A 23,812-nucleotide genomic window follows, 5' to 3' on the forward strand; every position below is an offset into this window, starting at 1 on the left:
CATTGTATGGTCGGAAGTGCCGATCACCACTCTGTTGGACTGAAGTGGGCGACACTCAGGTTATTAGATCAGACCTAGTCCAGGAAACGACCAGCAAAATCCTTGAAATTAGGAACAATCTGAAGGCCGCGCGGGATCGGCAGAAGAGTTATGCCGATACCCGTAGAAAACCGTTGTCGTTTGAGAAAGGTGATAAAGTGTATTTGAAGGTATCACCTTGGAAGGGTGTAGTCAGATTTGGAAAGGCGGGGAAGTTAGCCCCGAGATATATCGGACCATTCAATATTACTGCAAAAATCGGTCCCGTAGCATACCGATTAGAACTACCCGATGAACTGAGTGCAGTTCACAACGTGTTTCACGTATCGAACTTGAAAAGATGTCTTGCGGATGAGACATCGGTGTTACCTTTAGAGGGTGTCCAAATAAGTGATAAGCTCAATTTCGTAGAGGAACCCATAGAAATAGTAGACGGGAAAATCAAGCAACTTAGACACAATAAGATTTCGTTGGTCAAGGTTAGATGGAATTCGCAACGAGGCCCAGAATATACATGGGAACGAAAGGACGAATTCCGGAAGAAATACCCCTATCTATTTCCTCAAAAAGAAGTAGTCGACGCGTAAAATTTCGAGGACGAAATTTCTGTTACGGGGGGGGAATGTAACGATTCCGGCAAAATTAGGTATACCCTAGTTGGTATATACTATATATGTGTTATTTAATAAGGAATATATGAATTATAATGCGTTGATACGAGTATGTATAATTCACAGTACGGATTATACTCGATTATACAGTTAATCGTATTGGAAATACGATCAACCGATTAACGGTTGTTGAAACCCGAACGAATCGAGGATTACATTATAGACGAGATATATGATATTTAGTGATGTTTACGAAGTATTAAAGCTTAAGGATAAGTGAATTAAAGCACAGAAAAAGAATTTTCGATTTAATGGTACGTCGGTACGTTAAACGGAACCTTTAATACCAAACCGAGCAAGAGACAATCGATCAAGCCGAAAAAGATGCGCAATTATTAATAATATAATGTTTTAAGTTAATAAATGTCATGGTTTAAGTTTTTAAAGTTTTTAAATCGGTTTTATATAAATCTCTATTTTTAAGCCGAAAACGGCCATTTTAGCCTCGTTTTAAGCCGAATTAAACATTTAACCGAAAAACGAACTGAACCAGATTATCCACAACATTATCCGAATTTCCAAAATCCAAATGTGTGGCTAGAATTGGAAAGGTGGGTCCCACCCCACCCCCCTTGACTTCCGATCGGCATAGGGGATAAACCCCTTTGCCTTGTTATTTTTTTTTTTGGTAAACAACATTCAACATCCTTCATCCCTCTCCATTCTATGAGCCAAAAATCCAGAATTTTAGCAAGAAAACCGAGGTAAAAATCGAGTTATTTACGTGTTCATCTTCTTTTCTTGAGTTTATTTGCAAGAAAATGAGGTTTCAAGTGAAAAAGGGTGAAAACCCGAGATGAAACCGATTCTTGCATGATCAAGTGATGTATACGGGTTATACAAGGGATCTTGGTCCAAGAAAGGAGTTAAACGAGCCAAAAACGAATTTTTACGGTTTAAACTTTAGTTTTGAAACAATAACCGAAACTATAGTGTAAGAGGCTTGATGGTGAGTGTAACTTGCTTGTTATTGTGGTATGTTGGTTGTAGGTTCTGTATTTAGTGGTAGATAAGGCGGAAAGACGAGTTTGTAGCTTGTAGTGGCGGAAAACAAAAGGTATATTCGGTTTATGTTCGGTTATGAGTGTTTTGGACAGATTGTGGTACGTTTAGAGTTAGGCTACGAAATTTCACAGAGATGATCTACACATGAAAATATGAATCTGTGAAAATTTGGTAATTTTTGGACAAATGATGAATATTTGGTGAATTTAATGCTCGGTTTTGGCTAAAAATGGTGAAAAATATTTAAGTATCATGAAAAATTCTGGACAATTCCAGATAAGCTTTTTATAACATGTAAAAGTCACACACAAAATTTTAGGTCCGTTGGAGAAGTCTAAGTAGGCTTTTCGGTTAAACGAGTTCTAGGGTTTTCTAGCTCGGTTTTAGTGAAAATGGCATGTAAAAAAAGATTTTGGTTCTGGAAAAATTACAGGGGACTATGGGGATGGCAGGGGTCATCCAGGAAAAATTTGGAATTTTTCTAAGGTCGTTTGGTATTTACGACATTTTTAGTGTTTAAATGGTGTTTAAAAATAGATAAATAAATTTTAAATATAAAAATTAATTCTGGAAATATTTTTATAAAATTCCCCACTGTCAAAAAGTGATTTGTGCAAAATTTCAAGATCCGAGATTAAACGGATAATTATTTGTGCTAAAAAGAAAATAAAAACAAACTTTTAAAGCTTAAAACGCGTAAACCGGTAAAGTTCGCCTAAACGAGCTGACTGGTGTATAAAAACCCTAAAAATGAACTATTTTCATATAACTGAGTAAAACTAGTAAAAATAAATCATCCGAAAATAATTCGGATGATTTGAGTAATTTTATCCGATTTAACAGTTTCCGGTACACTAAAGACGGAAACGGGTCCCGCGGCCAATCGAGGCGTCTAAACCGAGCTCTAATTTCACAACTTTAATTATATTATCAGTCAACAACTATTTTCGGGTCGTGTGTGACCAAACCAATTTTTGAAACGTAAAAACGGATAACCGTGCTAGGCACGCAAAACGGGGAAAACGAACTAATAGTAATTTTAACTATTGAACTATAAACGATATCACAATCTGAGTCCGGAGAAGTGTTTCTGGGTTAACATTTCCCCCGGAACGGGTACAGTACTGGGTTAACAGTGTCCCAGAGGTACCGGTTAGCACGGTTAAAGTTATATTAATAGTGATTGTATAGTAACGAACTTAGGGATCGTATTACAGATCCGGATTAGTAGCTGCGTACTGTGTTACCTGCTTGTTTACGATAAGGTGAGTTTCATGAGCCCCTTTTTCTGAATTGTTTCTAAATATTTTCCAGGGGCGGAAAGCATGTTACTATTGAAATGTTTAAGTACATACTGAACGCATGGATTTGCGTGTATTTATATATATTTTATTGTACGGGAATCGTACGGAAATGTACTAAGATGGTAATTGTCTGAGTTGCTAACATTGTAAGGCCCCGCAACACGAGTGATTAGCTAAAAGCCGGTAGAGTGTGAATAGTACTATTGGTCTGACAAACCCAACTGGTCCGGCTTGGATTTGCTGATGTTTCCTAGCCAGTTGCACATGTCTATTTTGTTGTTATATATTTTGCTATGTAATGTTAGGCATAGCGGTTTGGGGCAGGTTCGTGGGCGGAGTATGCCACGGGGTTGTGTGTGGATAGTCAAAGGTTTCACTTGTGGGCTCAGCATAATTACATCGCTAATATATGATCATTATAATGATTTGTCACTGTTTATTTAAAATAGTGAAACTCACCAACTATTCGTAGTTGACCCGTTTTCTTTACATGCTTTTTAGGTACCCACAAACTGGAATAATTGCTACATGCTTGACGATGCGTGCTTTATGTGGAAGTTTAATGATCGTTTTGTATTAAATATGTTAATGTACTGTTGGTGAAACTGATGTGTTAACGCCTAGACGGTAACTAAACTCGGAACAATGTAATATGGTGTAAATTAATGTAGTGGTGTTTTCTTTATAAGCAATGCTGTTGATATCAGACGTGTCTGTTGCATCCCGTTTACGTTTCCGCTGCGGTTACGGGGTGTTACAATATGAGACTTTCCTGGCAGGGTTGCGCATAGCCAACAAATTTGGTGCCTGATATGTCAAAGCTCACGTAGATTCAATGTTGATAGAAAATCAAGTTAATTGGGCTTTTGAGGCGAAGGAAGAAGTTATGGTGTCATACTTAGAACAAGCCAAGGAATTAATTCAGAAATTTGCATCCTGCAAAGTCATACACATCAAGCAGAGTGAAAACAATTCCGCATACTCATGAAGCAAGTTAGCATCGACAAGCTTCATGCACCTAGCAAAAGAACTAAGAGTAGAAACCCTGGCAAAATCGTCAATTCCACCAAAACAAGTATGTGTGACAAAATGCGGAAAGTCATGGATGACACTGATTAAATCCTTTATGGCGGAAGGAATTCTTCCACATAAAAAAATTCAAACCTCAATATATAAGACACAAGGCATTTTAGTATCAATTGAGAGAATGAGTGTTGTATGCGGAAGACACCAATTATTTGATACGAGATATTCACAAAGTTATTTATGGCTCTCACGTGGGACCAAGGATGGTGGTAACCAACATCACAAATTCAAGACTGCTTTCAGATGAGATATGGTCGCTATGAGTTTTACAGTTATGCCGTTTGGTCTAACCAATGCCCCAGATGCATTCATGGATATGATGAATTGGATATGTAAACCGTATCAGGATAAATTTGTAATCGTTTTTATAGACAATATACTTATTTGTTCCAAAACTAGTGATGATCAAGCCAAACATCTTCATACACTTTTGAAATTATTGAGTAAAGAAAAGTTTTATGTAAGTTCTCAAAGTGTGAGTTTTGGTTACAAGAAGTACAATTCCTAGGTAACTTGATAAACACTGAAGGTATTCATGTGGACCTTGGCAAAATAGAAACTATCACTAAATGGGAAATTCCTAAAACTTCTATAGAAATTTGAAGTTTCTTAGGATTAACAAGATATTGTAGACGCTTCATTCAAGATTTTACCCGAATAGCAGTTCCGTAAACAAAGTAAATATGTAAGAATGTCAAGTTTGAATGGGAACCTAAGCAAGAAGAAGCTTTTGTAACTTTGAAGCATAAATTAACAAATGCTCGTATACTTGCACTACCAGAAAGAACTGAAGATTTCATATTTTGTTATGCTGCTTTCAAATCATGATTGGGATGCGTATTAATGCAACATGAAAAAGTTATTGCTTATGCATTGAGACAACTAAAAAAGCATGACGAGAATTACACAACACATTACCTACAATTGGGAGCAATAATTTTTGCTCTAAAGTTCTGGAGACATATACAAGCTAAAAAGAGTCACAAACCTTAACGAGTAACGAAATATACAAGATAATTTTTATAAACGACGTTAATGATATAACAATAAACATATAAAATATATAGTATTGATGAAATACCCCAATTTTCGAAACCCTATAATTTAATGTTTATACGATTTTTTAGTACAAAATTTATGAAAATTAATATAGTTTCTTATATATATTTTTTTACGTTTTTTTAACTTTTTTAAAGGATTTGGTATGCTGTTGAAATAAAAGGTTTTAAGTTAAGGTTGAAGTATAACTAAAGGAAAACTGAAAGGGGTGAGTATGCAAATAATATATTTAATTATAAAATAATGAACAAGGGCTATTTCTGCCATTCCTTGAAACTTGAGTCATTGTCTTAAAAATTAACGTTGTTAGTTTTAAGCTTGATTTCCGGCTAAAGTTTTCCGGTGAATGTATTTTCTGGTGAGTTTTAAACATCAAAATTAACCACCAAATCAACCAATTGACAATGTCGATTGACTCGGGATTTTTTACCAAAAAATATATACATATATAAAGTTTTAGCCATCGAAAATTACTTGCTTCGATTGAAGGTCCGGCTCGCATACCCTCAAGTCGGCTCTAGTATTAAACTAGCTATTCAAATCAGAAAAGTCTGACTACTCTATTTTTTTGATATTTTCATTTTATCCCTTTGAATTTGACTTTGGCTTAATTACACTTTGCACTGTCAACTTTTTAAATGTAATTTTTTTGCATAAAAATATTTGAGTGTCTTACACAATGTTAAATGTTTTCTTGTGTAATAAATATTCTCTTCTTGGTGTGTTTCTTGACTTCTTGTGTTTTTCTAGTTTAGCCTTGCTTTTTTTTCTACTTCTTTTCTTTTGTTGTGACTCAAATTTTCTTTTAATGCATGTACATGGCTTGCATAACACATGGAAGATTCACCTATTTATTTTCAAAATTCAAATTCAAAACGATACATAACATTTATGTTATAATGATTTAGATATTATAGCAACGTAGCCATGTCTTATAGGTTCTTTTTAGAAAATGACCATAGTTTTATAAAAATCCTATTTTTCTAAATATTGTAATGTTACTATGATCTGTTTTATGTCTCTCTAATTCCACAACATATATGTGTTGTCGGTTATACCTTGAACCTTGTGCATAGCATGCATGTTGATTTGATCAACTGCCATCTTTGGTTGTATGATGATGTTACTCGAACTTGTTAATCATATGCACTTGTGATATATTGAGTTTATGATCATCTTTAGTATCCAAAATACAACACTTGTTTTATAATATTTATCTTCAAAATCAGGGATCATTAAGTCAAAATTGTAAACATTGTAATCCAAATATAAAGTGATATTTCCAGTCTTTAAAACTTCTTGTTGCATTATCAAACAATCAACGTTCAAATGTATACCAATCTAATGTGGTTGAGCTGATAAAAGACTCGAAATAGTTTATTACAAAATGCATAACGTTCTTTAACCCAAGGGAATTACATTGTGAAATGTGTGTGGAGGTCCCGAAACTAGATCTCTACAATAACACTTATCAATCCGAGATTTCAAAGATGGAATGCAATGATACCACACCAGTCTCGGATTGGTTTGACTAAGAACACGAGAGAAAATGAGAAGGAAAAAATGCACCCTTGTAAGAATGCCAATGATATATGGTGATGTGACAAGCCTATTTATAGGCTTGTCCCCCATTGTTTTCCATATGAAAAGCCCAAATGGGCATCCCAATAGGCCCAATACATATTAAACGTTCGTACATACATGAAAATGATAAAAACAATAACCTATTATATTACATGAGTCTAAATAAATGGCCCTATAGTACTCTATGAAACAATGTTACTGTTTTAAACAAAAAAGTATGACAAAAGGAAATCACGACCAACGAGAAAAGGATGATTCAGCTGAATGTCTCAGGATTTATATAACTATATAGGACTCCTATAATTATGAACTTTTGATTATTGTTGTGACTTTTGATTTAGCTCATTTTCTTTTACATGGAGCTTTTTTTGTTCGTATGATACTATATTTATTAAACGCATTTTAGAGTCAATGGCTTCGACATTTTGTATATCAAAGATGGGAGAGGCAACCATCAGACAGCTGGGTTTCTGACCTTCTAGTTTATGGGATAAGTGGATAACCTACTACGCCTCCTTAATACCCATCCAGCATTAACAACTGATTCAACTTAACCCAATCTTGATAGTGAAAGTAGCTACCTGTATAAGATGCAAAGGGTCTCACAGTAGTTTTTATACAAAAGAGTCCATTACATGCTTCAATTGCATTAATTTATCCTTTCTGGCCTCTAACTTGTACCTAATATCTTCCAAATATCAACCGTGAGTCAAGTCAAAGAACTCCCCTTTCGAAACACACTTCTTGCTAAATAACTTTTACTTGCTTCCTCCAAAAAGAGTGAAATAGTCCACTGGTCAACCTACAAAAAGAGCAAACCAATGGATTGTGGGGGACTTGGAAGGACAACACACCAAAATGGCGTGTTACAACCACACCATGTATAAAAGCATATCATATGGGCCAAATCTAAAGCAAACAATGCTCCGAATCAATTCGAAACTAAATGCAACTAAGAAGGTCGATCATAATGTGGTACGCTTTTTACAACCAAGAGGGACCATCATGACGGATTAGAAAACGACAAGTCCAGGTGGGGACAAACGTCACATATCAAATCCCAAAAATAATAAATAGGCAAGTCTAGTACACAATTAGGAATGGCATATTCCATTAATCTTAGAGCATCATATAGTAATTCACCTTCGATATTTGATTCTTGCGCCAGAGATCAGTCATAGATAGATCTTTATCTATCATTATTGATCCAATTGTCTGTCGGTAATCAGCGAACAAATCACACAATTCACAATTGAATAAGAACAAGATGATATACACAAACTGATTCTTGAATTAAAATCCTGAATTGTTGATAGAAAATACTGAATACACGATCGCTAATTTGTCTGACATCATTCCCTATTTATAGACTAAATTATTACATATTAACCTTAGTAATTACAATAATTACAATAAGAACACTATACTTAATATAAATATTAATAAGTTTAGTTTATATACTAATAACCCCCCTTAAACTAAACTTAGTTTAAGTGAGGTCTTAGTTTCTTTAAGATCCGGTTGCCATCACAGTACCGTTGGTTCGTAATCTTCATCCCGGATCAAGTTTGCCTCCTCCCTTCTTTTCCAATTTGGACATTCATGCCTGAAATGCCCACGTTCATTACACTTGAAACATTTTATGAGATCCTTGTCCTGTTGGGCTTGATTTCCTTTTTTATTCTTCCAAGTCTTCCCATACTTGCCTCGACCAAGTTCTTTGTTTCCTTGCTTTGAACTTTCATGACCACAATCTTCACACTTTTGTTCCTTTGCTTTCTCATTTCCTTCTTCTTTAGTGAACAGAAGTATGTCATGCATGTCTACCTCCTTGTTTTTCTTCTTGGTGTGTTCCTCGAAAGCCTTTAACCTTTCAATGGCTTCTTGGAATGGCATTGCACCAAGATCCACAAACTGCTCGATCGCAGCAACAATCTGTATGAATTTTTCTGGCACAGAACTAAGTAGCTTTCGGACCAGTTTCTTGTCATTCATAGTATGCCCAAGATTGCTCGCTTGTGATGCAATCTCACTTATTTTCCCGGCATACACATCAAGCGACTCGTCAACACCCATTTTTAGAGACTCAAAATCTGACTCGAGTGTTTCTAAACACGCTTCTTTAACTCTGTCAACTCCAACATGTCGAACCTTTAATGCGTCCTAAATTTCTTTGGCCGAAGTAAAATTAGCAATTTGCAATACCATGTTTTCTGGAATATATATCTCTTGGAATAGTAATGCAATTGCAGTATTATCTTTTTTCTCATCAACTTCGCTGCCCTCTTTTGGTTCGATGGCTTCCCAAATTCCATGGACGTTAAAAATCGATCTGAACTTTATAGCCCAAATGGTGTAATTTGTGGAGTTTAACACAGAGCATTGAAAACTCATTGATGTCCCTCCTTCCTTTGAAGTCACAACTTCTTTATCCTTGAAGTTGACCATTTTACGAGTTTTCTTTTTCCCAATCTTGATAAATTGACTATTACAAATTTAGAAAAATTTGTTGTCAACTTTAATCTAAACAGTTTCGGGTTATAAACAAACCAACTGTTAATCCCACAAATAGTGAACGGGTTTTTTTGAAACCAACTATTTCAAACAACATCGGTACTCGGGTTTTTCGATCACAATGTAAATCAAAACCAAACCGTTTTCTACCAAGAATAGTACATGGGTTTACCAAGGCAAGCCAAAACCAACTGTTTGTCTCGACCAACAACAGTACACGGGTTTATCCATTGCCTAAGCCGACTATTCAAAGCATAAAAAAACAAATGTTTTTTTCTAAAACGAGAATAGTACACGGGTTTAACAAGGCAAGCCAAAACCAACTGTTTGTCTCAACCAACAACAGTACATGGGTTTATAAGTTGCCTAAGCCGACTATTCAAAACACTAAAAACAACCGTTTTTTTTAAACCGAAAATAGTACACGGGTTTAACAAGGCAAGCCAAAACCAACTGTTTGTATCAACCACCAACAGTACACGGGTTTATCCGTTGCCTAAGCCAACTATTCAAAACACAAACGGTATACTGGTTTATCCAACCGCTTCGACCAAGAGAATAGTTTCTATGTTTGGGTTTTCGGTTGCAAGGCAAATCTAAACCAATTTTCCGTCTCCACCGACAACAATACTTGGTTTTTTCGGTTGCCAAACAAATCAAACCGATTATCTTTAACTTTTCTGGTTCCTTTTTCTCTTCAGTTCTGATTATAACAAACAACAATCAAGCACAATCTGTGATCACCAGAATTGCCAAATTCGTTCAGGCCTTTTCCCTGGCTGGTGACTAACTATATAATCTTCCTCAAAATTAGTTTCTTGATAACTAGAATTGCCAAATGCTCAATTACTATTGCCTCTTTTTTTTTTTTTTTTATCGAGATCCAAGACAAATAAAAACAATTAGTTTGTGTCAATTAGATAATCTCTAATTGAATTGATTTCTTGATCACTTTGTTGACTGTGACAGAATCTCCTTTAATCGATCAATTCAATCATATGGGTTTTCTTGATTTCAACTTATTACAACCCTTAATCAGAACCAATCGTACACGACCCTTTTCTAATTGATCGATTATAAAAAGGGACGTTCACAAACTCAATTCCCAAATCGATTCAGATCGGTTATCACAGGCTTTGCAAACCTTGGCTCTGATGTCACTATTGGTAATCAGCGAACAAATCACACAATTCACAATTGAATAAGAACAAGATGATATACACAAACTGATTCTTGAATTAAAATTCTAAATTGTTGATAGAAAATACTGAATACACGATCGTTAATTTGTCTAACATCATAGCCCTATTTATAGACTAAATAATTACATATTAACCCTACTAATTACAATAAGAACCTTATACTTAATATAAATATTAATAAGTTTAGTTTATATACTAATATTGTTCTTGTGACATGCAGGTAACCATTCAAGTTCTCTTCACTTAATTGATGATAAATGGAGCTTCAATCAATAAAATGACAGATCTTTCTTTATAATTATTCCTGTATTACTTTGATAATTATTCTTATATTACTTTGCCTTTGTTCGAATCTCGAAAGATAAGCGTAACTGTTTACAATTTACTAGCTAATATTGTTAAAAAGTCATATATTAACAACCATTTATTCAAACACTATTTAGGCCTAAGCTCGATGCCTTCCACAATAAGACCCCCTTTATTACGATGGTGCTCCTGAAACACCATCTCAACTTCACCATCATCCCCATTATCACAATAGAATTCACCTAATACGAGCTCCATCCATCCATCGTTCCTCATGTTTGCCTGCGCATGCGCCTTTAGTTGTTGAACATAAACACTAGACGCCTCATTTCTTACCTCGCCAAAACTAACAATTATGTTTTCATGCACATGCACCCTTGGCTGTTGAAGATAAACATTAGATGCTTCGTTTCTTACCCCACCAACACTAACAATTGTGTTCCCAGCCGCAGAAAGGCCCCACGAGTTCTTACTAATTCGAAACACAAGATATGCTACATATGTTGTCTTTTGTGACAGCATCACACTTGCTATTTTGCCTTGGATATCAAGCCACCATCCGTGTTTAAGTATGCCAACCTCTGCAAACCTGCAACAATGTTTCCAAACATGTATATAAATTTGGATTGGATCTTTTAGACTTGGAGAAAGATTTAACATTTGAAAGTTTTGATACCTTGATTCTGGTACATGTCTCCATTCCCAATAACGAGTGTCGTTACCAAATGCTATTGATAAGTCTCTTGCGCCTAACATATAGCACTTTCTCCCACTCTCCTTATCTATCTTAAAACCCTAATTACAAATCCAAGAACATTAGCAAATAAATCCAAAAACACTACAACATTAAAACCATACCAAACTAGATATTTGGTTTTCCATTTTGTTTTGTTTTTACCAATTGAATTCAGTTTGAACTAAATACGTTGAATAAGCTGCTGTCAAATAATAGTTATTTAAGTTTTTCAAAAATACAATTCTAGTAAACGAGTAGAGTCGGCGAGTTCGAGTTTGAGCTCGATCTAGAAAATAAACGAGGCAACTCGGCTCAGCTTTGGCTTGGTTACAACAATGAGCTAGCTTGGCTCAGGTTATTTGAAATCAAGTTTTTTAGCTAGATTTATTCGAGCTTTTATCAAGTGAGCTACGAGTCGAGCTATGGGCCGCGAGTTATTTGAGCAGACCCTAATTTAATCCAATCCAATTTCAACCTTTCCTTTCGGTTTTTAACATTGTGAATTTAGTTCGGTTCCAAACCGTTAAAACACCTGTGATTCGAATACAATGCTAATTTTGAACGGTTATCTGGATTTTGATCACTGACAGACTATTGATCCACTCGAGTATGTCTATTCCCCAAGTAATTAGAGACCACTCTCAAAAGGAATCCATCATAGGTGAGCAAACCCCCGCCCAACCTGAACCCCGACTTTTTTGTTGGGGATCATTGGCAATTCAAAACAGTACGTATAAATTGTAAGGTTAATCGGTTTACCAGATTACCACGATCGAGGACGATATATGAGTCCGATAATCGGTGATAGAGTTGCTTCTTAGACTCAAAACCCACGGGAGAAACCGCCTTCCCAATGATTTCACGGTAGTCCGATGGCAGAAACCGCTCCCAAACAACGTCCGAATCTGCGACTGAATGGAATGCCTTGGAGATCAAGGCAGCTCTGCAGGCATCGCGAGGTGACGTGATCGATAATATATCGGTCACGGTCACGCAGCCTTCCGGCAGAACAGAGATACTCGGCAAGTTGTCCAATTCGGCCATTTATGTTTTCTTGCGTTGAAAATATTAGTCGACGGAAATAAATAATAAATATAAATAATAACCAAGAAGAAATGATTCGTACTTCCACCTGTGATCATCTTTCTCATCAACTTTCCTCGTATTTTTGTCAGTTTGTTTTTTTCCTACCTTTAAAACTTGATTTGTCTTTTTGTTTGATTGATCTAAACTATAATGGAAGACACCTGTGTATTGATTAATTTAAATAAAATACATTTAATAAATAAATAATTAATCAAAATATACTCTAATAATATAGTTATCATATAGCGTAAGTACAACATAATTTAAAATTATTTAAAAATTATCAATTGAATAATTAAATGACATTATTTTTTGTTTTGTTTCTTTGAGATTACACGATTTCATAAAAAAACATAACATGGGTAAAAAACACTCTAAACTCTAAAAAACATAACATGTATAAGAAATGTTATATATGATGTCAATAGAACATATATATGAGTTTGATTCAAATACAAACGAAATTAACGTATTATTTGTGAAAATTAAGTATTGTAATTATATATGTAGCATATTATAATTATACTGTAGTGTAATTACACTATATAGTTATACTATTTGATTCTTACGTTTAGCACGTCTATTTAATTTGTACATTAACATATTTTGTTAAATTTTAAAGATATAAAGAAACCAAAATCATTGGGATTTCTTAATTATAAATTTTGTGATATACTTAAGTTAAAACTAATTTAAGATTCCTTCCTTAAAAGTATCTTTATTGAATTTATATTATTTAATAAATTATTAAATATTTAAATATTTGTGAGAGTGAATGTGATGATCTTACATACACAAAAATTGCTAGTCTTTTATTAAGAGTAAAGATTATTCTTACGATCTAGTTTATTATTATACAACCGACTTTATATGTAAATAGCAAACCAAAATGCTTGCTACAGTTTGGAATTTTTGAAGCCAACCGATAAAAAGATAATAAAAAGAAACGACTATGAAACCAATCCAATAATTCGTTTGGATGGTTTTGCAGTTTTAACCCTAACCATTAGCATCTTTAAATTTGGCATAGATTATGGTTTAAGGGTGAGCATAAATTGGGTTTACATGAAAATCGAGACCAATTGTACTTCAAACTAAACCAAATTTCTGTAATGCGGTTGCTCGATTCCTATTTTATAAGTATTTTGGGTTTGGGTCATTCCTCAGGTCCGTCATGGGTAACCAAATTCGAGTTGAAGTCAAATTTTAAAAAAATATATATTAAACATTCGTAAACTAATATCTATTAATTTTATTTTTATTTGTATATATTATTTATTTTGCAAAATATACTATTATGTTGGTGCATCTCATAATTTTCATTTTTCTCCCCTTAAGAGTTTGCCACTTATTTTGTGCTACCTTTTTTGTTCAACGTTATTTATGTTGGTACATCTTACAATTTTCCTTATCTGTTCATTTTCAACTTTTAGATATCCTCTCTTAAGGTATTAGCATATGTATAAATACAATATAACCCATAAGGTTTATTTTTAATTTTAATAAATCATGTAGTTTATACGTTTTTTTAACTTTTGTTTTAGGATTTGATCTATATTTTGTGAGTTAGCAAGTCGTAACACGTGTGCGTGGTTCAATATTTCTACATCTATTTTCGGGTGGTGTAGCCACCCCATCGCAATGTGTATCGTCATTCATCTTTATTGTTAGTCGATGTAAAACACGTGTTGAAATCCTGTACAAAATTGATACCTATGTTGGTAAAGTCATGGGGACCAATAGCTGTGTTCATTTTAATGGCTTTCAATCAATTTAAATTAAATTCCGGCGCAACGCACATATACATTTACTAGTTCTTAACCAATTTATACATTATGATATGACTATTTTTTTTGAGTTTTAACCTTAATGAATCCCTGCTCAAGGAGATTAACCGTTCAAATCCATTTCATATCAACATGAGTACATCTTATTCATAAACAACTACGTACGTATTAGGGATATTATGTTTTGTCCTCGTCTTTTATTGTGCCCTTGATAAGAGCTTATCACACACATAAATGTTAGTTTACCAAACACTTACTATTACATATTATTCTTTCATAGTTTACAAACCCATATTGTCTTACAACTTATTTATTCACAATTATTCATTTAAACACAGTACTACTTAGGCCGAAGCTCAATGCTTTCCACAATAAGACCCCCTTTATGCTCATGATGCTCTTGAAATGTCATCTCAACTTCACCTTCATCTCCATCATCGCAGTGGAATTCACCCAATTCAATCTCCAACCATCCATCATTTCTCGATGCCGGACCATGTGCTTGAACCTGCGCCTGTACCAGTGGTCGTGCACGGGCCTGTGGACGTGGTTGTTGAAGACGAACATCTAGTCTCTCATTTCTTGTCACGCCAAAGCTAACTATTGTTTTTCCAGCGCCCGAAAGTCCCCATGCGTCCGATACACAAGATATGCGACATATGTTGTCTTTTGGGATAACATCTCACTTGCTATTTTGCCGCGTATGTCGAGCCACCATACGTGTTTAAGTATACCTACCTCTGCAAACCTGCACCAAAAGTTTCACACTTCGTTAATTTTGGCCACGATACCCTACCCCTTGGTCCACCGCTTTTGCCTAAAATAAAAATAATCCTAGCATAGATCGAGAACGAAGGGATACCTTGATTCGGGTACATGTCCCCATTCCCAGTAACGAGTGTCATCACCCCACGCAATTGATAAGTCCCTTGCACCCAACATGTAACACTTTTTCCCACTCTCCTTATCTAGCTTCAAACCCTACATCAATAATTATATTACAATATCACCAAAAGCAGGGCAGCTCGACTAATACTATTATTTATAAAGAAAATATAAGTTCAAGCAAATATATTGCTACACCCCAAAAAAAAGTATAAAGCCCATTTTCCCTATAAAAACCCCACATCAATTTCTCATACAATTGATCTAGGACAGCTGGTTCATTACCTAGCAATGGTTTCAGTCCATAACACGTATTGATTGGTCATTTGGTTTTAAAATTCGCTTTAAGCCATGAAAAAAATTGTCCCTATACGGACCTACAATGAACAACTACCTATTCATAATCAAGGGTGTTTGGGATTACTTATTTAATTTGAAAACGACTTTTGGCCGAAGGTTTATAAGTCACAACTAGTATTCGGGCCCGCGAGTAGCGGCGGAGCCTTTAAATCAACAGAAGAACGCATGTAATAACATTGAACCACGTCTCTCAAATCTATATCCTATATATATCGTCGATGTTAAAAAAGAACAGTCTAATCAAAACAACCATTATTGCTATGAAATTGAGAACAAAATAATTAAAGATCCAAATTCTTATACTGGTTCATACAACATGAAATGTTTTTAATCATCAAGTATTAACCTAAATTATTTAAAGATAGTCTAAAGTATTTGGAAATTACATAAACCGATAGAAAAAAGGTAGAAGTAAGGGGAAGGTAAAAAAGAGAATAAAAAACAAACACAAAAAAATGAATTTCAAAATGGAAACCAGAGTAATGTAGATCACTGACTAAGTAGTACAAAAGGTCTTGAAAAGTTCTCACAATTAATATCCTGACTTATTAAGTTATAACTCTAAAAACTCTAATACAGTATGGATTGTAAGATTGATTGATTTACCAAATGAGCATGATCGAGGAGGATATAAGAGTCCGATAAGCGGTGGTAGAGTTGCTTCTTAGAGTTAAAAGCCACAGGAGAAACCGCCTTCCCGATGATTTCACGGTAATCCGGCGGCAGAAACCGCTCCCAAACAGCGTCAGAGTCTGCAGCAGAATGGAATGCTTTGGAGATCAAGGCAGATCGGCAGGCATCGCGAGGTGACGTCATGGATAGGATATCTGTGACGCAGCCTTCCGGCAGATCCGAGATACTTGGCGTGTCCGACACGGTGGTCATTTCTAGCGTTGCAAATTCTTTCAATGGAAATATATAAATAGAAACCAGTAAGAAAGTTTGATCAAACTTTGAAGACTACGTCAACTGTACTATTTAACTCTTGTAATCTTGCTCATTAAGTCTCATCTTGTTTTCTTTTTCTTGTCTTTTGAGTATTTCTACCTTTCACCTAGATCTGCCGACTTTATTTTTATACAGTATTTTATTATTACTTTAAAAAGAATTAAAAGAAGAGAACCATCATATTTTTAAAAAAATAAGACCGTTCGTAGTCGGAAATTTATGTGGGTGTTATAGCTTATAACGCCGGGGCACACCGCCCCCCCCCCCCACCCCACCGGCGTTTTGGTTTTTTTTTTTTGAACGTTATATATAAAACGCGAGTTTGTCTCCTAACTTGGTCATTAGAAAAACCCACTAGACACATTAAGCCCACAACCAACTTGTTACAGCTACGTGGGCTTTCCATCGTCTAACTTACGGGTTGGACGCCAAACAAATTAATGAGCCAACACTTTTGTATTCTTGATTGGATCAAACAATTGCCCTTAATTATAATTAATAAATAAACTAATCATATCGACAATGGTCCAATATAATACAATATTCTTTTGTCAATCATAATGACTTGTTCGATCTTGTAAATACTAAAATGATCCTAATGAATAGCATATTACAACACGCGGACTACTTATACATGTTACCACAATACAACAATAACTACTTTACAATAAAGATTCATGCATCACATTTTGAAACCTTGATTAAAGCACTAGCAATATCTTCAGACTTGATTCCGTTAACATAAGCAACGAGCGGGCTCTCTCCAGGAACTACGTCCTCCTTCAAGTAACTACCGCTGGTTCTAAGCAACTCTTCAGAACCCCCTTTCACAACTTCTTTTATAATAATCGTTTTGTGGGTGCCTGGTACGAGTTCTTCATAATCCGTGTCACCAGTTTCCCCAAGGATTACGTACACATTCGCAACATTTAATCTCCAGCGGACGAAAAAGTACCTATTCCCCAATATAAATTCAGTTCCAAAAAGGTTGATGCAGTAGCCAAGATTATTTAAGATCAAGTGCTACACACAAATACATGTTTACTCTATTTCTTGATCTTTTATAAATACTACCTATACGCATTAATTTTAATTACAAGAGCATTATTAGTTCCAGCAATATAATCGAAATTGTTGAATAAAATCATTTAGGTGGTTTTTCAACTTGTTCCCATTTGACAAGCCAGTTCTCCTTTCTGGTAAACAAATTTTATTTGACACATTTGAATCAAAACACAACCCAAATATACAGATTGGTAAAGTCTGCATCTTTCTTGATCATGTGCAACAAGTATAGTTAAAGACTACAGTTAGGAGATTCCAGTCTTACCTAAGGGCTTGTGCTCGAGAGGCGAGGAGCGGAACTACTTGCAATCGTGTAGAGTTTTGGCAATACATGAGATGGCACCGTAGACCTCTCATCCTAAACTTTTGTCTCAGATCGTCAACTTTCTTTGCCTGCAAAATGCACAGAGAAAAGAAAATAAATATAATAAAAAGAGTGATGCATATATATCAGTAGTTTTTATGAGTTATGATTAAAAGTGTGAATTTCACACACCACATGAACCTAACAGAAAATGAGTCAAACTCTCTTAAAACGTTAGCCGAACAGGTCCTGCTTAGGTCAACTTGACCATTTGTAGGTTGACCTGATTAACCTATTTATTTTTAACATCTTTTAAAAATGTAAAAAAGAATCTGGCATTTGTATTTTCTTCTTTCCTTTTTGTAAATTTGTAGTTTTTGCAACCGGCTATGCCGTCTTCGGATAATTGTCTTACATGATCCGTTTATTACCCAAGTTATGAACACACCTTGTTGATATTTTTTATCATGTAGGACAAACAATGAGGGTTGCTAGCTTTCACATCTTCTTCAATCACTTTTGAAAGTTCGCTAGATTTTCCTTCGGTGTCTTCTGGTGCATTCATCAGCTTCCAAAGTGTTTTCTTTACACCATCAAATTTCCACCTGTACTCAACATGTGAGGCATAATCTGGATCGGAGTAGAGTTTACCATCTTCTACATAAGTTCCAGGATAATAAATTTCACTTCCACCGCTACAAACCAAAGCATCAAACTCATTCACCTTAATCTTGCCTGATTTTAAAAAATCCGTCAATTCTGATAATGGCATTGCTGTGGATATAGCAACACCAGTCCCTTCTGCCCATTGCGAGTCTAGTTTAATCGCCTTAAACGTCTCTTGTATAACACTAATCATAGTTCTTTCGGGTTCTCCTTTGCTATCATAGCAATCAACTGCAATAACAACCAACTTTTGTCTCTTCCTTAAAATTGGATACTTAGAAAAATTATTATTATTATTTTTGTTCATGTCACCGAATTTATCTGATGATGCAGGTTTCTTCATCTTGTTCATTACCCGTTTTACTTGTTCTTGAATATCTCCCCCACCGTCTCCATCTATGGATAAGAGCAATGATGCATCTTGTACATCTTGAAGCGAGTCATTTAAAGATTCTTCTTTTGGCATTTCATCTGCAGGGGTGCAGGTTTTCCATGTTGGATGTCTCATGCGACATGATGCCACACGTGTTAAATATGTCCTGCAGTGTTCGGGCCATGAGAAGAGGTGTATGTTTCTCCAACCGTTTCTCTGGCATTCGTGCCATAAGTTCTTCTCGGATAATAGTTTAAGTAGAGCGTTAGCTATTCCTTGTTGATCACGGGGGTCGATGAGCAGCCCGTTGTTTAGTGCCTGTAATTGCATACATTATTACATATGAGCAGTTTTTCATGCTATTTTGAAAGTGATTATGTGATAAAAGTAGTAAACTTACTTTATGAATATCAACAGGTCCACCATTTTTTGTTGCCACCAAAGGAAGTCCATGAGCAGCAGCCTATATTAAAGTAAAACGCACCAGACCAAGTTTAAACATACATATAAAACAAATCCAAAACTTACAAATTGGGAAGATTTATAGCAACAAACCTCAATCAATGTTAGCCCGAAAGGTTCGACCAAAGCAGGATTTATGAAAACACCCTGTCGTAAGAACAGAACAGTTATAATAACAACTTGCTGTTACATGCCACACAAGTTAAAAAGATTATACCTTAGTTTTGGCAGCTAGACGGTAGATTTCTGGAACATCACTTTGCTTATGATGTTTAGGGAATGCTACTTGCCCGTAAAGATCGTATTTGTCCACAAGTTTCAGCACAGTTGTAAGCACACTAGCATTCTCTGAAGACATCTCGTCGATGTCATCCCTATTCCCCGTTATAAGAGTCTGTAGAAGAATGTTTCGTTAAGTCCACAAACCTACATACATATATAGAAATATATACACATAACCAAAGCCATTATACTTACAAGATTAGCAAGCTCTCTCAAAGAATGACATTTCCCAAAAGCCTTCAAAAGGGTTGTGATGTTTTTCTTTGGATCTGGTCTTGACAAGGCAAGTATCATGGGTTTGTGTGGATTTGTCAAAAATCGCATAACCTGAAACAAACATTTTACAGATGAACAATGCACCAATATATGGAATTCTATATATTTTTTAATAGCCATGTATACTCACTTCTGACCATATTGGCGGTACAGTTTCTGAAGAAGGTCGTTCTGTTTTGGTTAACGATAGATCCCCATCAGCTTCATTTGCTTCATGGATTACATTGCTGAAATCCATCCCAGGAGGAATAACCTGAAAACAAACAATATCCGGTCCTACGAGTTACTACAAAGATTCAGAATTGTTTACATTTTTAATGAAGCAGAAGATCATACCGCCATTCTTGGCATGAAACGACCATGGCAATCAACGCCCCGTCTAGCACGAGCACGTAAAACTCTCTCGAGATTTACATCAAACCCATCATACAAGCCCCATTGTTCATCAATTTCTTGTCTTGTGCTTGTAATCACAAGTTCAGCGGCATCTAATGAAAGCTCTTCGCCTTCTATCCTTCTCATAATCCTATAAGTTGAGTTGATTTCCTCTTTTGACTGCCTACTTTGCTTAAGAAGCTGATCTAGCTTGTTTCTACCAAGGGAATGTCCGGTTAAAACCATGGGAACATTTAGAGCACCCGAGAGGATGGCTGCAGCATCTCCCGCGTCTGCATAGTGACCATGAATAACATATGGCCAAATTGGATGGCCTCCGCCAATTTGTTCACCCAATACTGTGGACATATTGAGAATGTGTGCAAGTGCTCCATCTACAAATTCTTGGACATATGGCCAAAGTAATTCTTTCCTAAGGTACTTGTCGCAAGGGGCCGAACGGTATCCTAATAATATAAGCTCCACTGCCTTCACCAACATTGTCATCATGATCATCATCCGTTGCTGTCAACATCTCAGTCGGCTCGCCATAGCTCCAATCTACATTGGGTGATGACACTTGACGGGTGAAAAGATCAACTCTATACACTCCTGGCATCTTAGCAAGAGCCCGAGCAAACTCTACAACATATTTGGTCTGGAATTCAAAATGCAACATAGAAAACCATTAGATAATTGAGGTTTATTAGAAGTAGATTGTTTTGAAAATGAGTGATGCAAGTGACAACAATGGGGATTTATCATACCTGACCACCAGTATCTGAATCACGACCAAGCTCCATATTATCTCCACGAATCAAACCATGTAAACTGTTCCAAAAGAAAGTATTTCAACATTTATTAACAAAAGCTCGAAGGAGTGTTTAAATTGGGCGTTTAGAACAGGTTATCTAATTATTATGACTTGACTTCATAGTACAATTCATTTAATGTTGTGATAAACATCAAACACCAAAACCGCATCAACACAGTACACCGTTTAGTATCATCATTAAAGTTCACAAGATCATTTTCAAAATGCACATCCATAATACACATGCCAATTAATTAGAAGTGATACCTGATAAGGATGATGTAAAGCGTCTTTTCCTTTTTATAATCTGATCCAACCTCCGAGCTAGAAGCATCATGTTGGTGTGTTTTATTTGCACCATCACCTTTCACTGTTTCAGACATGTCCCCCCTTACATCGTCGCGTCCTTGTTCTCGTTCGAATCTCCATTTTGCTATCGGTTGTGATTCTTGACACTCCAACTATTTTAAAACACATATTCATATTATCTTCAAATTTAACTTCGTATTTCATCTTGTTTAATTATGATTCAAACATGTGTTACATATCTTATGTATGAATGTATGTCCATGGGTGGAACCCAAGGGGGGTAAAAGGGTCACTCCAACTAGTTTTGAAACGTCAACATATTCTTAATTTCATCTTCAAATTTTACCTTGTAATTCCAATTTGTATAATTATTATGATTGTATAATTATTATGATTGGAACCCAAGGGGGTTCAGCGCGTCGTACACGGAACCTCTTCAGCTTCTAGGTCCCAAAGCTTCGTTTTTAGCAGGATTGGCTTTGCTGTTCAAAAGGGGGTTGCGGCGCAGCTTGTTGCCCGTTTGCCTGCCACTTTATTGTAATCGTTTTATAGTAAATTATATAAAACTTCGATTGTGATGGAAAAAAAAAAATTGTAACATGTTCATCTATTATGTATAATCATTGGCACAAACAGAGGGAATAAGAAAGTCACTCCAATTATATATTTTAAGACATCAAATTCATATCTTTAAATTTAACCTTGCAATTCCGTTCCAATTTGTTTAATTCTATGATCATGGGCGGAACTAGATAGGGGTAAAAGAGCCACGGACTCTGGATTTCTATAAACTTTTTACAATATATGATTTTTTATAGAATAAAAAATTATTATAACCCCTATCAACAAGTTGTTTGTCAACACATTCTAGTTCCGCCACTGAATATATGATTATTACAAAGCGTGTTCTTACAAGTACATGAGTCATATAATTATAAATTTACCTGTTTTTTCTTGCGAGTGAGATGCCATATACGCCAACACATGTTTTGTAGTCGACAAGTTCTTTGTCTCGTGTTTCTTTTCGCCACAACCTTAATCCATGTCCGATGCAAATCAGTCTCGTCCACTCCCGTAACTACTTCTTCAACAAAATATTTTGTCGGATTAAACCGCACTCGATTATGCAAATTTGTCTTTTTATTGTCTTTATTGTTACTTAAAGATGCACTGTCCAATATCGCCTCTAAATACCCATTGATCCATTCATTCACTGCCATTTCATCTACCAAATCAAAACATAAACTGAATTGTTTGTTGATATCTGATTCTTTATTCCTCGTTATTTCAAGTAACGAAAATTGGCGGGATTGAAAGTGTGTGTGCGTGTGTTTTATGAGAGACGCAAAACGAAGAGGATGCAATATATGAGGAAATGACATGGCGGTTAAACATGGGACGACGGTTAATAATAATATGTGTGATATTGGCATGAAATTCAAAAAGAGAGAACGTTTAGCAAACAACAAAAAAGTAGAAAATTTGCTGCGGAGGGATGAGAAATAAAAAGTTTATAAATTTCCAACATATACGGCACAAGTACGGATGAGCATCATTACAAAACATATAAATTATTTAAAATTTTTAAAAAACTTTTAATAACTAACATCTTTTATAAAAAAAGTTGTATGTTAATATTATTTGAATGTAGTTTTTTCACTTTTTATATATATCTATATTTGTGATTACAATTATGAAAATTAGTTTTTACACAATCTATGTTTTTTTACACATATGTAAATTTGTTATTACATAAATTTTGCATATGTGTAAACTTGTGATTTACATATTTAATAATAAATTTATTTTAAAAATATGATAAAACTACTCTATAACAATAATATATATATATATATATATATATATGTGTATATATATAGAAAAGGGTTCAAATAAGAATAAGGAGTTTTCTAGGAATGGTAAGAACTAATAAATTTTAGACATTTGGCATTACAAATGATGGTGAAAGAACAATTCTAGGAAACTATGTCGGTTATAATGATTAAAGAGTAATTCTAGAAAACTATGTCGGTTATTGGTGATTTTAAATCTCAACCATTGATTAACATGATCCAATGGCTATGATTTATTCTTAATCTTCCTAGAAAACTACTTATTTTTAGGATAACCCTGCGCTATATATATATATATATATATATATATATATATATATATATATAAAAGGGTTCAAATAAGAATAAGGAGTTTCTTAGGAATAGTAAAAACCAATAAATTTTTGACATTTGGCATTACAAACTATAATGAAAGAATAAATCTAGGAAACTATGTCGGTTATAATGGTGAAAGTGTAATT

At 35.0% G+C, this 23,812-nt stretch overlaps 2 protein-coding genes and 1 pseudogene across 3 annotated transcripts; all 3 read right to left on the reverse strand.

Annotated features, from left to right (window-relative positions):
* Window positions 1-8,275: 8,275 nt before the first annotated feature.
* LOC143564727 (uncharacterized) lies at window positions 8,276-9,196 on the reverse strand. Its single transcript, XM_077051917.1, has 2 exons — window positions 8,954-9,196; window positions 8,276-8,911 (listed from the first exon to the last, which is right to left on the reverse strand). Exons 1-2 carry the CDS (start codon window positions 9,194-9,196, stop codon window positions 8,276-8,278), a joined length of 879 nt encoding a protein of 292 aa, XP_076908032.1.
* A 1,547-nt stretch (window positions 9,197-10,743) lies between these two features.
* LOC143564728 (putative F-box protein PP2-B12) lies at window positions 10,744-16,608 on the reverse strand. Its single transcript, XM_077051918.1, has 6 exons — window positions 16,231-16,608; window positions 15,242-15,360; window positions 15,014-15,127; window positions 12,266-12,551; window positions 11,447-11,565; window positions 10,744-11,359 (listed from the first exon to the last, which is right to left on the reverse strand). Exons 1-6 carry the CDS (start codon window positions 16,507-16,509, stop codon window positions 10,900-10,902), a joined length of 1,377 nt encoding a protein of 458 aa, XP_076908033.1. The 5' UTR covers window positions 16,510-16,608; the 3' UTR covers window positions 10,744-10,899.
* A 484-nt stretch (window positions 16,609-17,092) lies between these two features.
* Window positions 17,093-22,718, reverse strand: LOC143564729 (putative sucrose-phosphate synthase 2; annotated as a pseudogene). Its single transcript, XR_013140926.1, has 12 exons — window positions 22,443-22,718; window positions 21,457-21,650; window positions 21,143-21,206; window positions 20,288-21,033; window positions 20,131-20,156; window positions 19,920-20,051; window positions 19,660-19,836; window positions 19,536-19,589; window positions 19,381-19,443; window positions 18,390-19,298; window positions 17,903-18,030; window positions 17,093-17,527 (listed from the first exon to the last, which is right to left on the reverse strand). The product of XR_013140926.1 is annotated as a putative sucrose-phosphate synthase 2 (transcript).
* Between the last annotated feature and the right edge of the window lie 1,094 nt (window positions 22,719-23,812).

The sequence above is a fragment of the Bidens hawaiensis genome, unplaced genomic scaffold (genome assembly GCF_021521415.1).
Source record: "Bidens hawaiensis isolate Kalapana, Puna unplaced genomic scaffold, B.hawaiensis_p1.1 tig00022150_1, whole genome shotgun sequence".
NCBI lineage: Eukaryota > Viridiplantae > Streptophyta > Magnoliopsida > Asterales > Asteraceae > Bidens > Bidens hawaiensis.

What these genes read in the sequence shown, in the direction of transcription:
- LOC143564727 (XM_077051917.1), bottom strand. Translation starts at nt 9,196, where the DNA reads ATGGTCAACTTCAAGGATAAAGAAGTTGTGACTTCAAAGGAAGGAGGG. An exon ending in TATATATTCCAGAAAACATG is followed by an intron (nt 8,912 to 8,953) that starts GTATTGCAAATT and finishes AAAGAAATTTAG; the next exon opens with GACGCATTAAAGGTTCGACA.
- LOC143564728 (XM_077051918.1), bottom strand. Translation starts at nt 16,509, where the DNA reads ATGACCACCGTGTCGGACACGCCAAGTATCTCGGATCTGCCGGAAGGC. An exon ending in TCCTCGATCGTGGTAATCTG is followed by an intron (nt 11,566 to 12,265) that starts GTAAACCGATTA and finishes ATTTGTAATTAG; the next exon opens with GGTTTTAAGATAGATAAGGA. An exon ending in AGACATGTACCAGAATCAAG is followed by an intron (nt 11,360 to 11,446) that starts GTATCAAAACTT and finishes ACATTGTTGCAG; the next exon opens with GTTTGCAGAGGTTGGCATAC.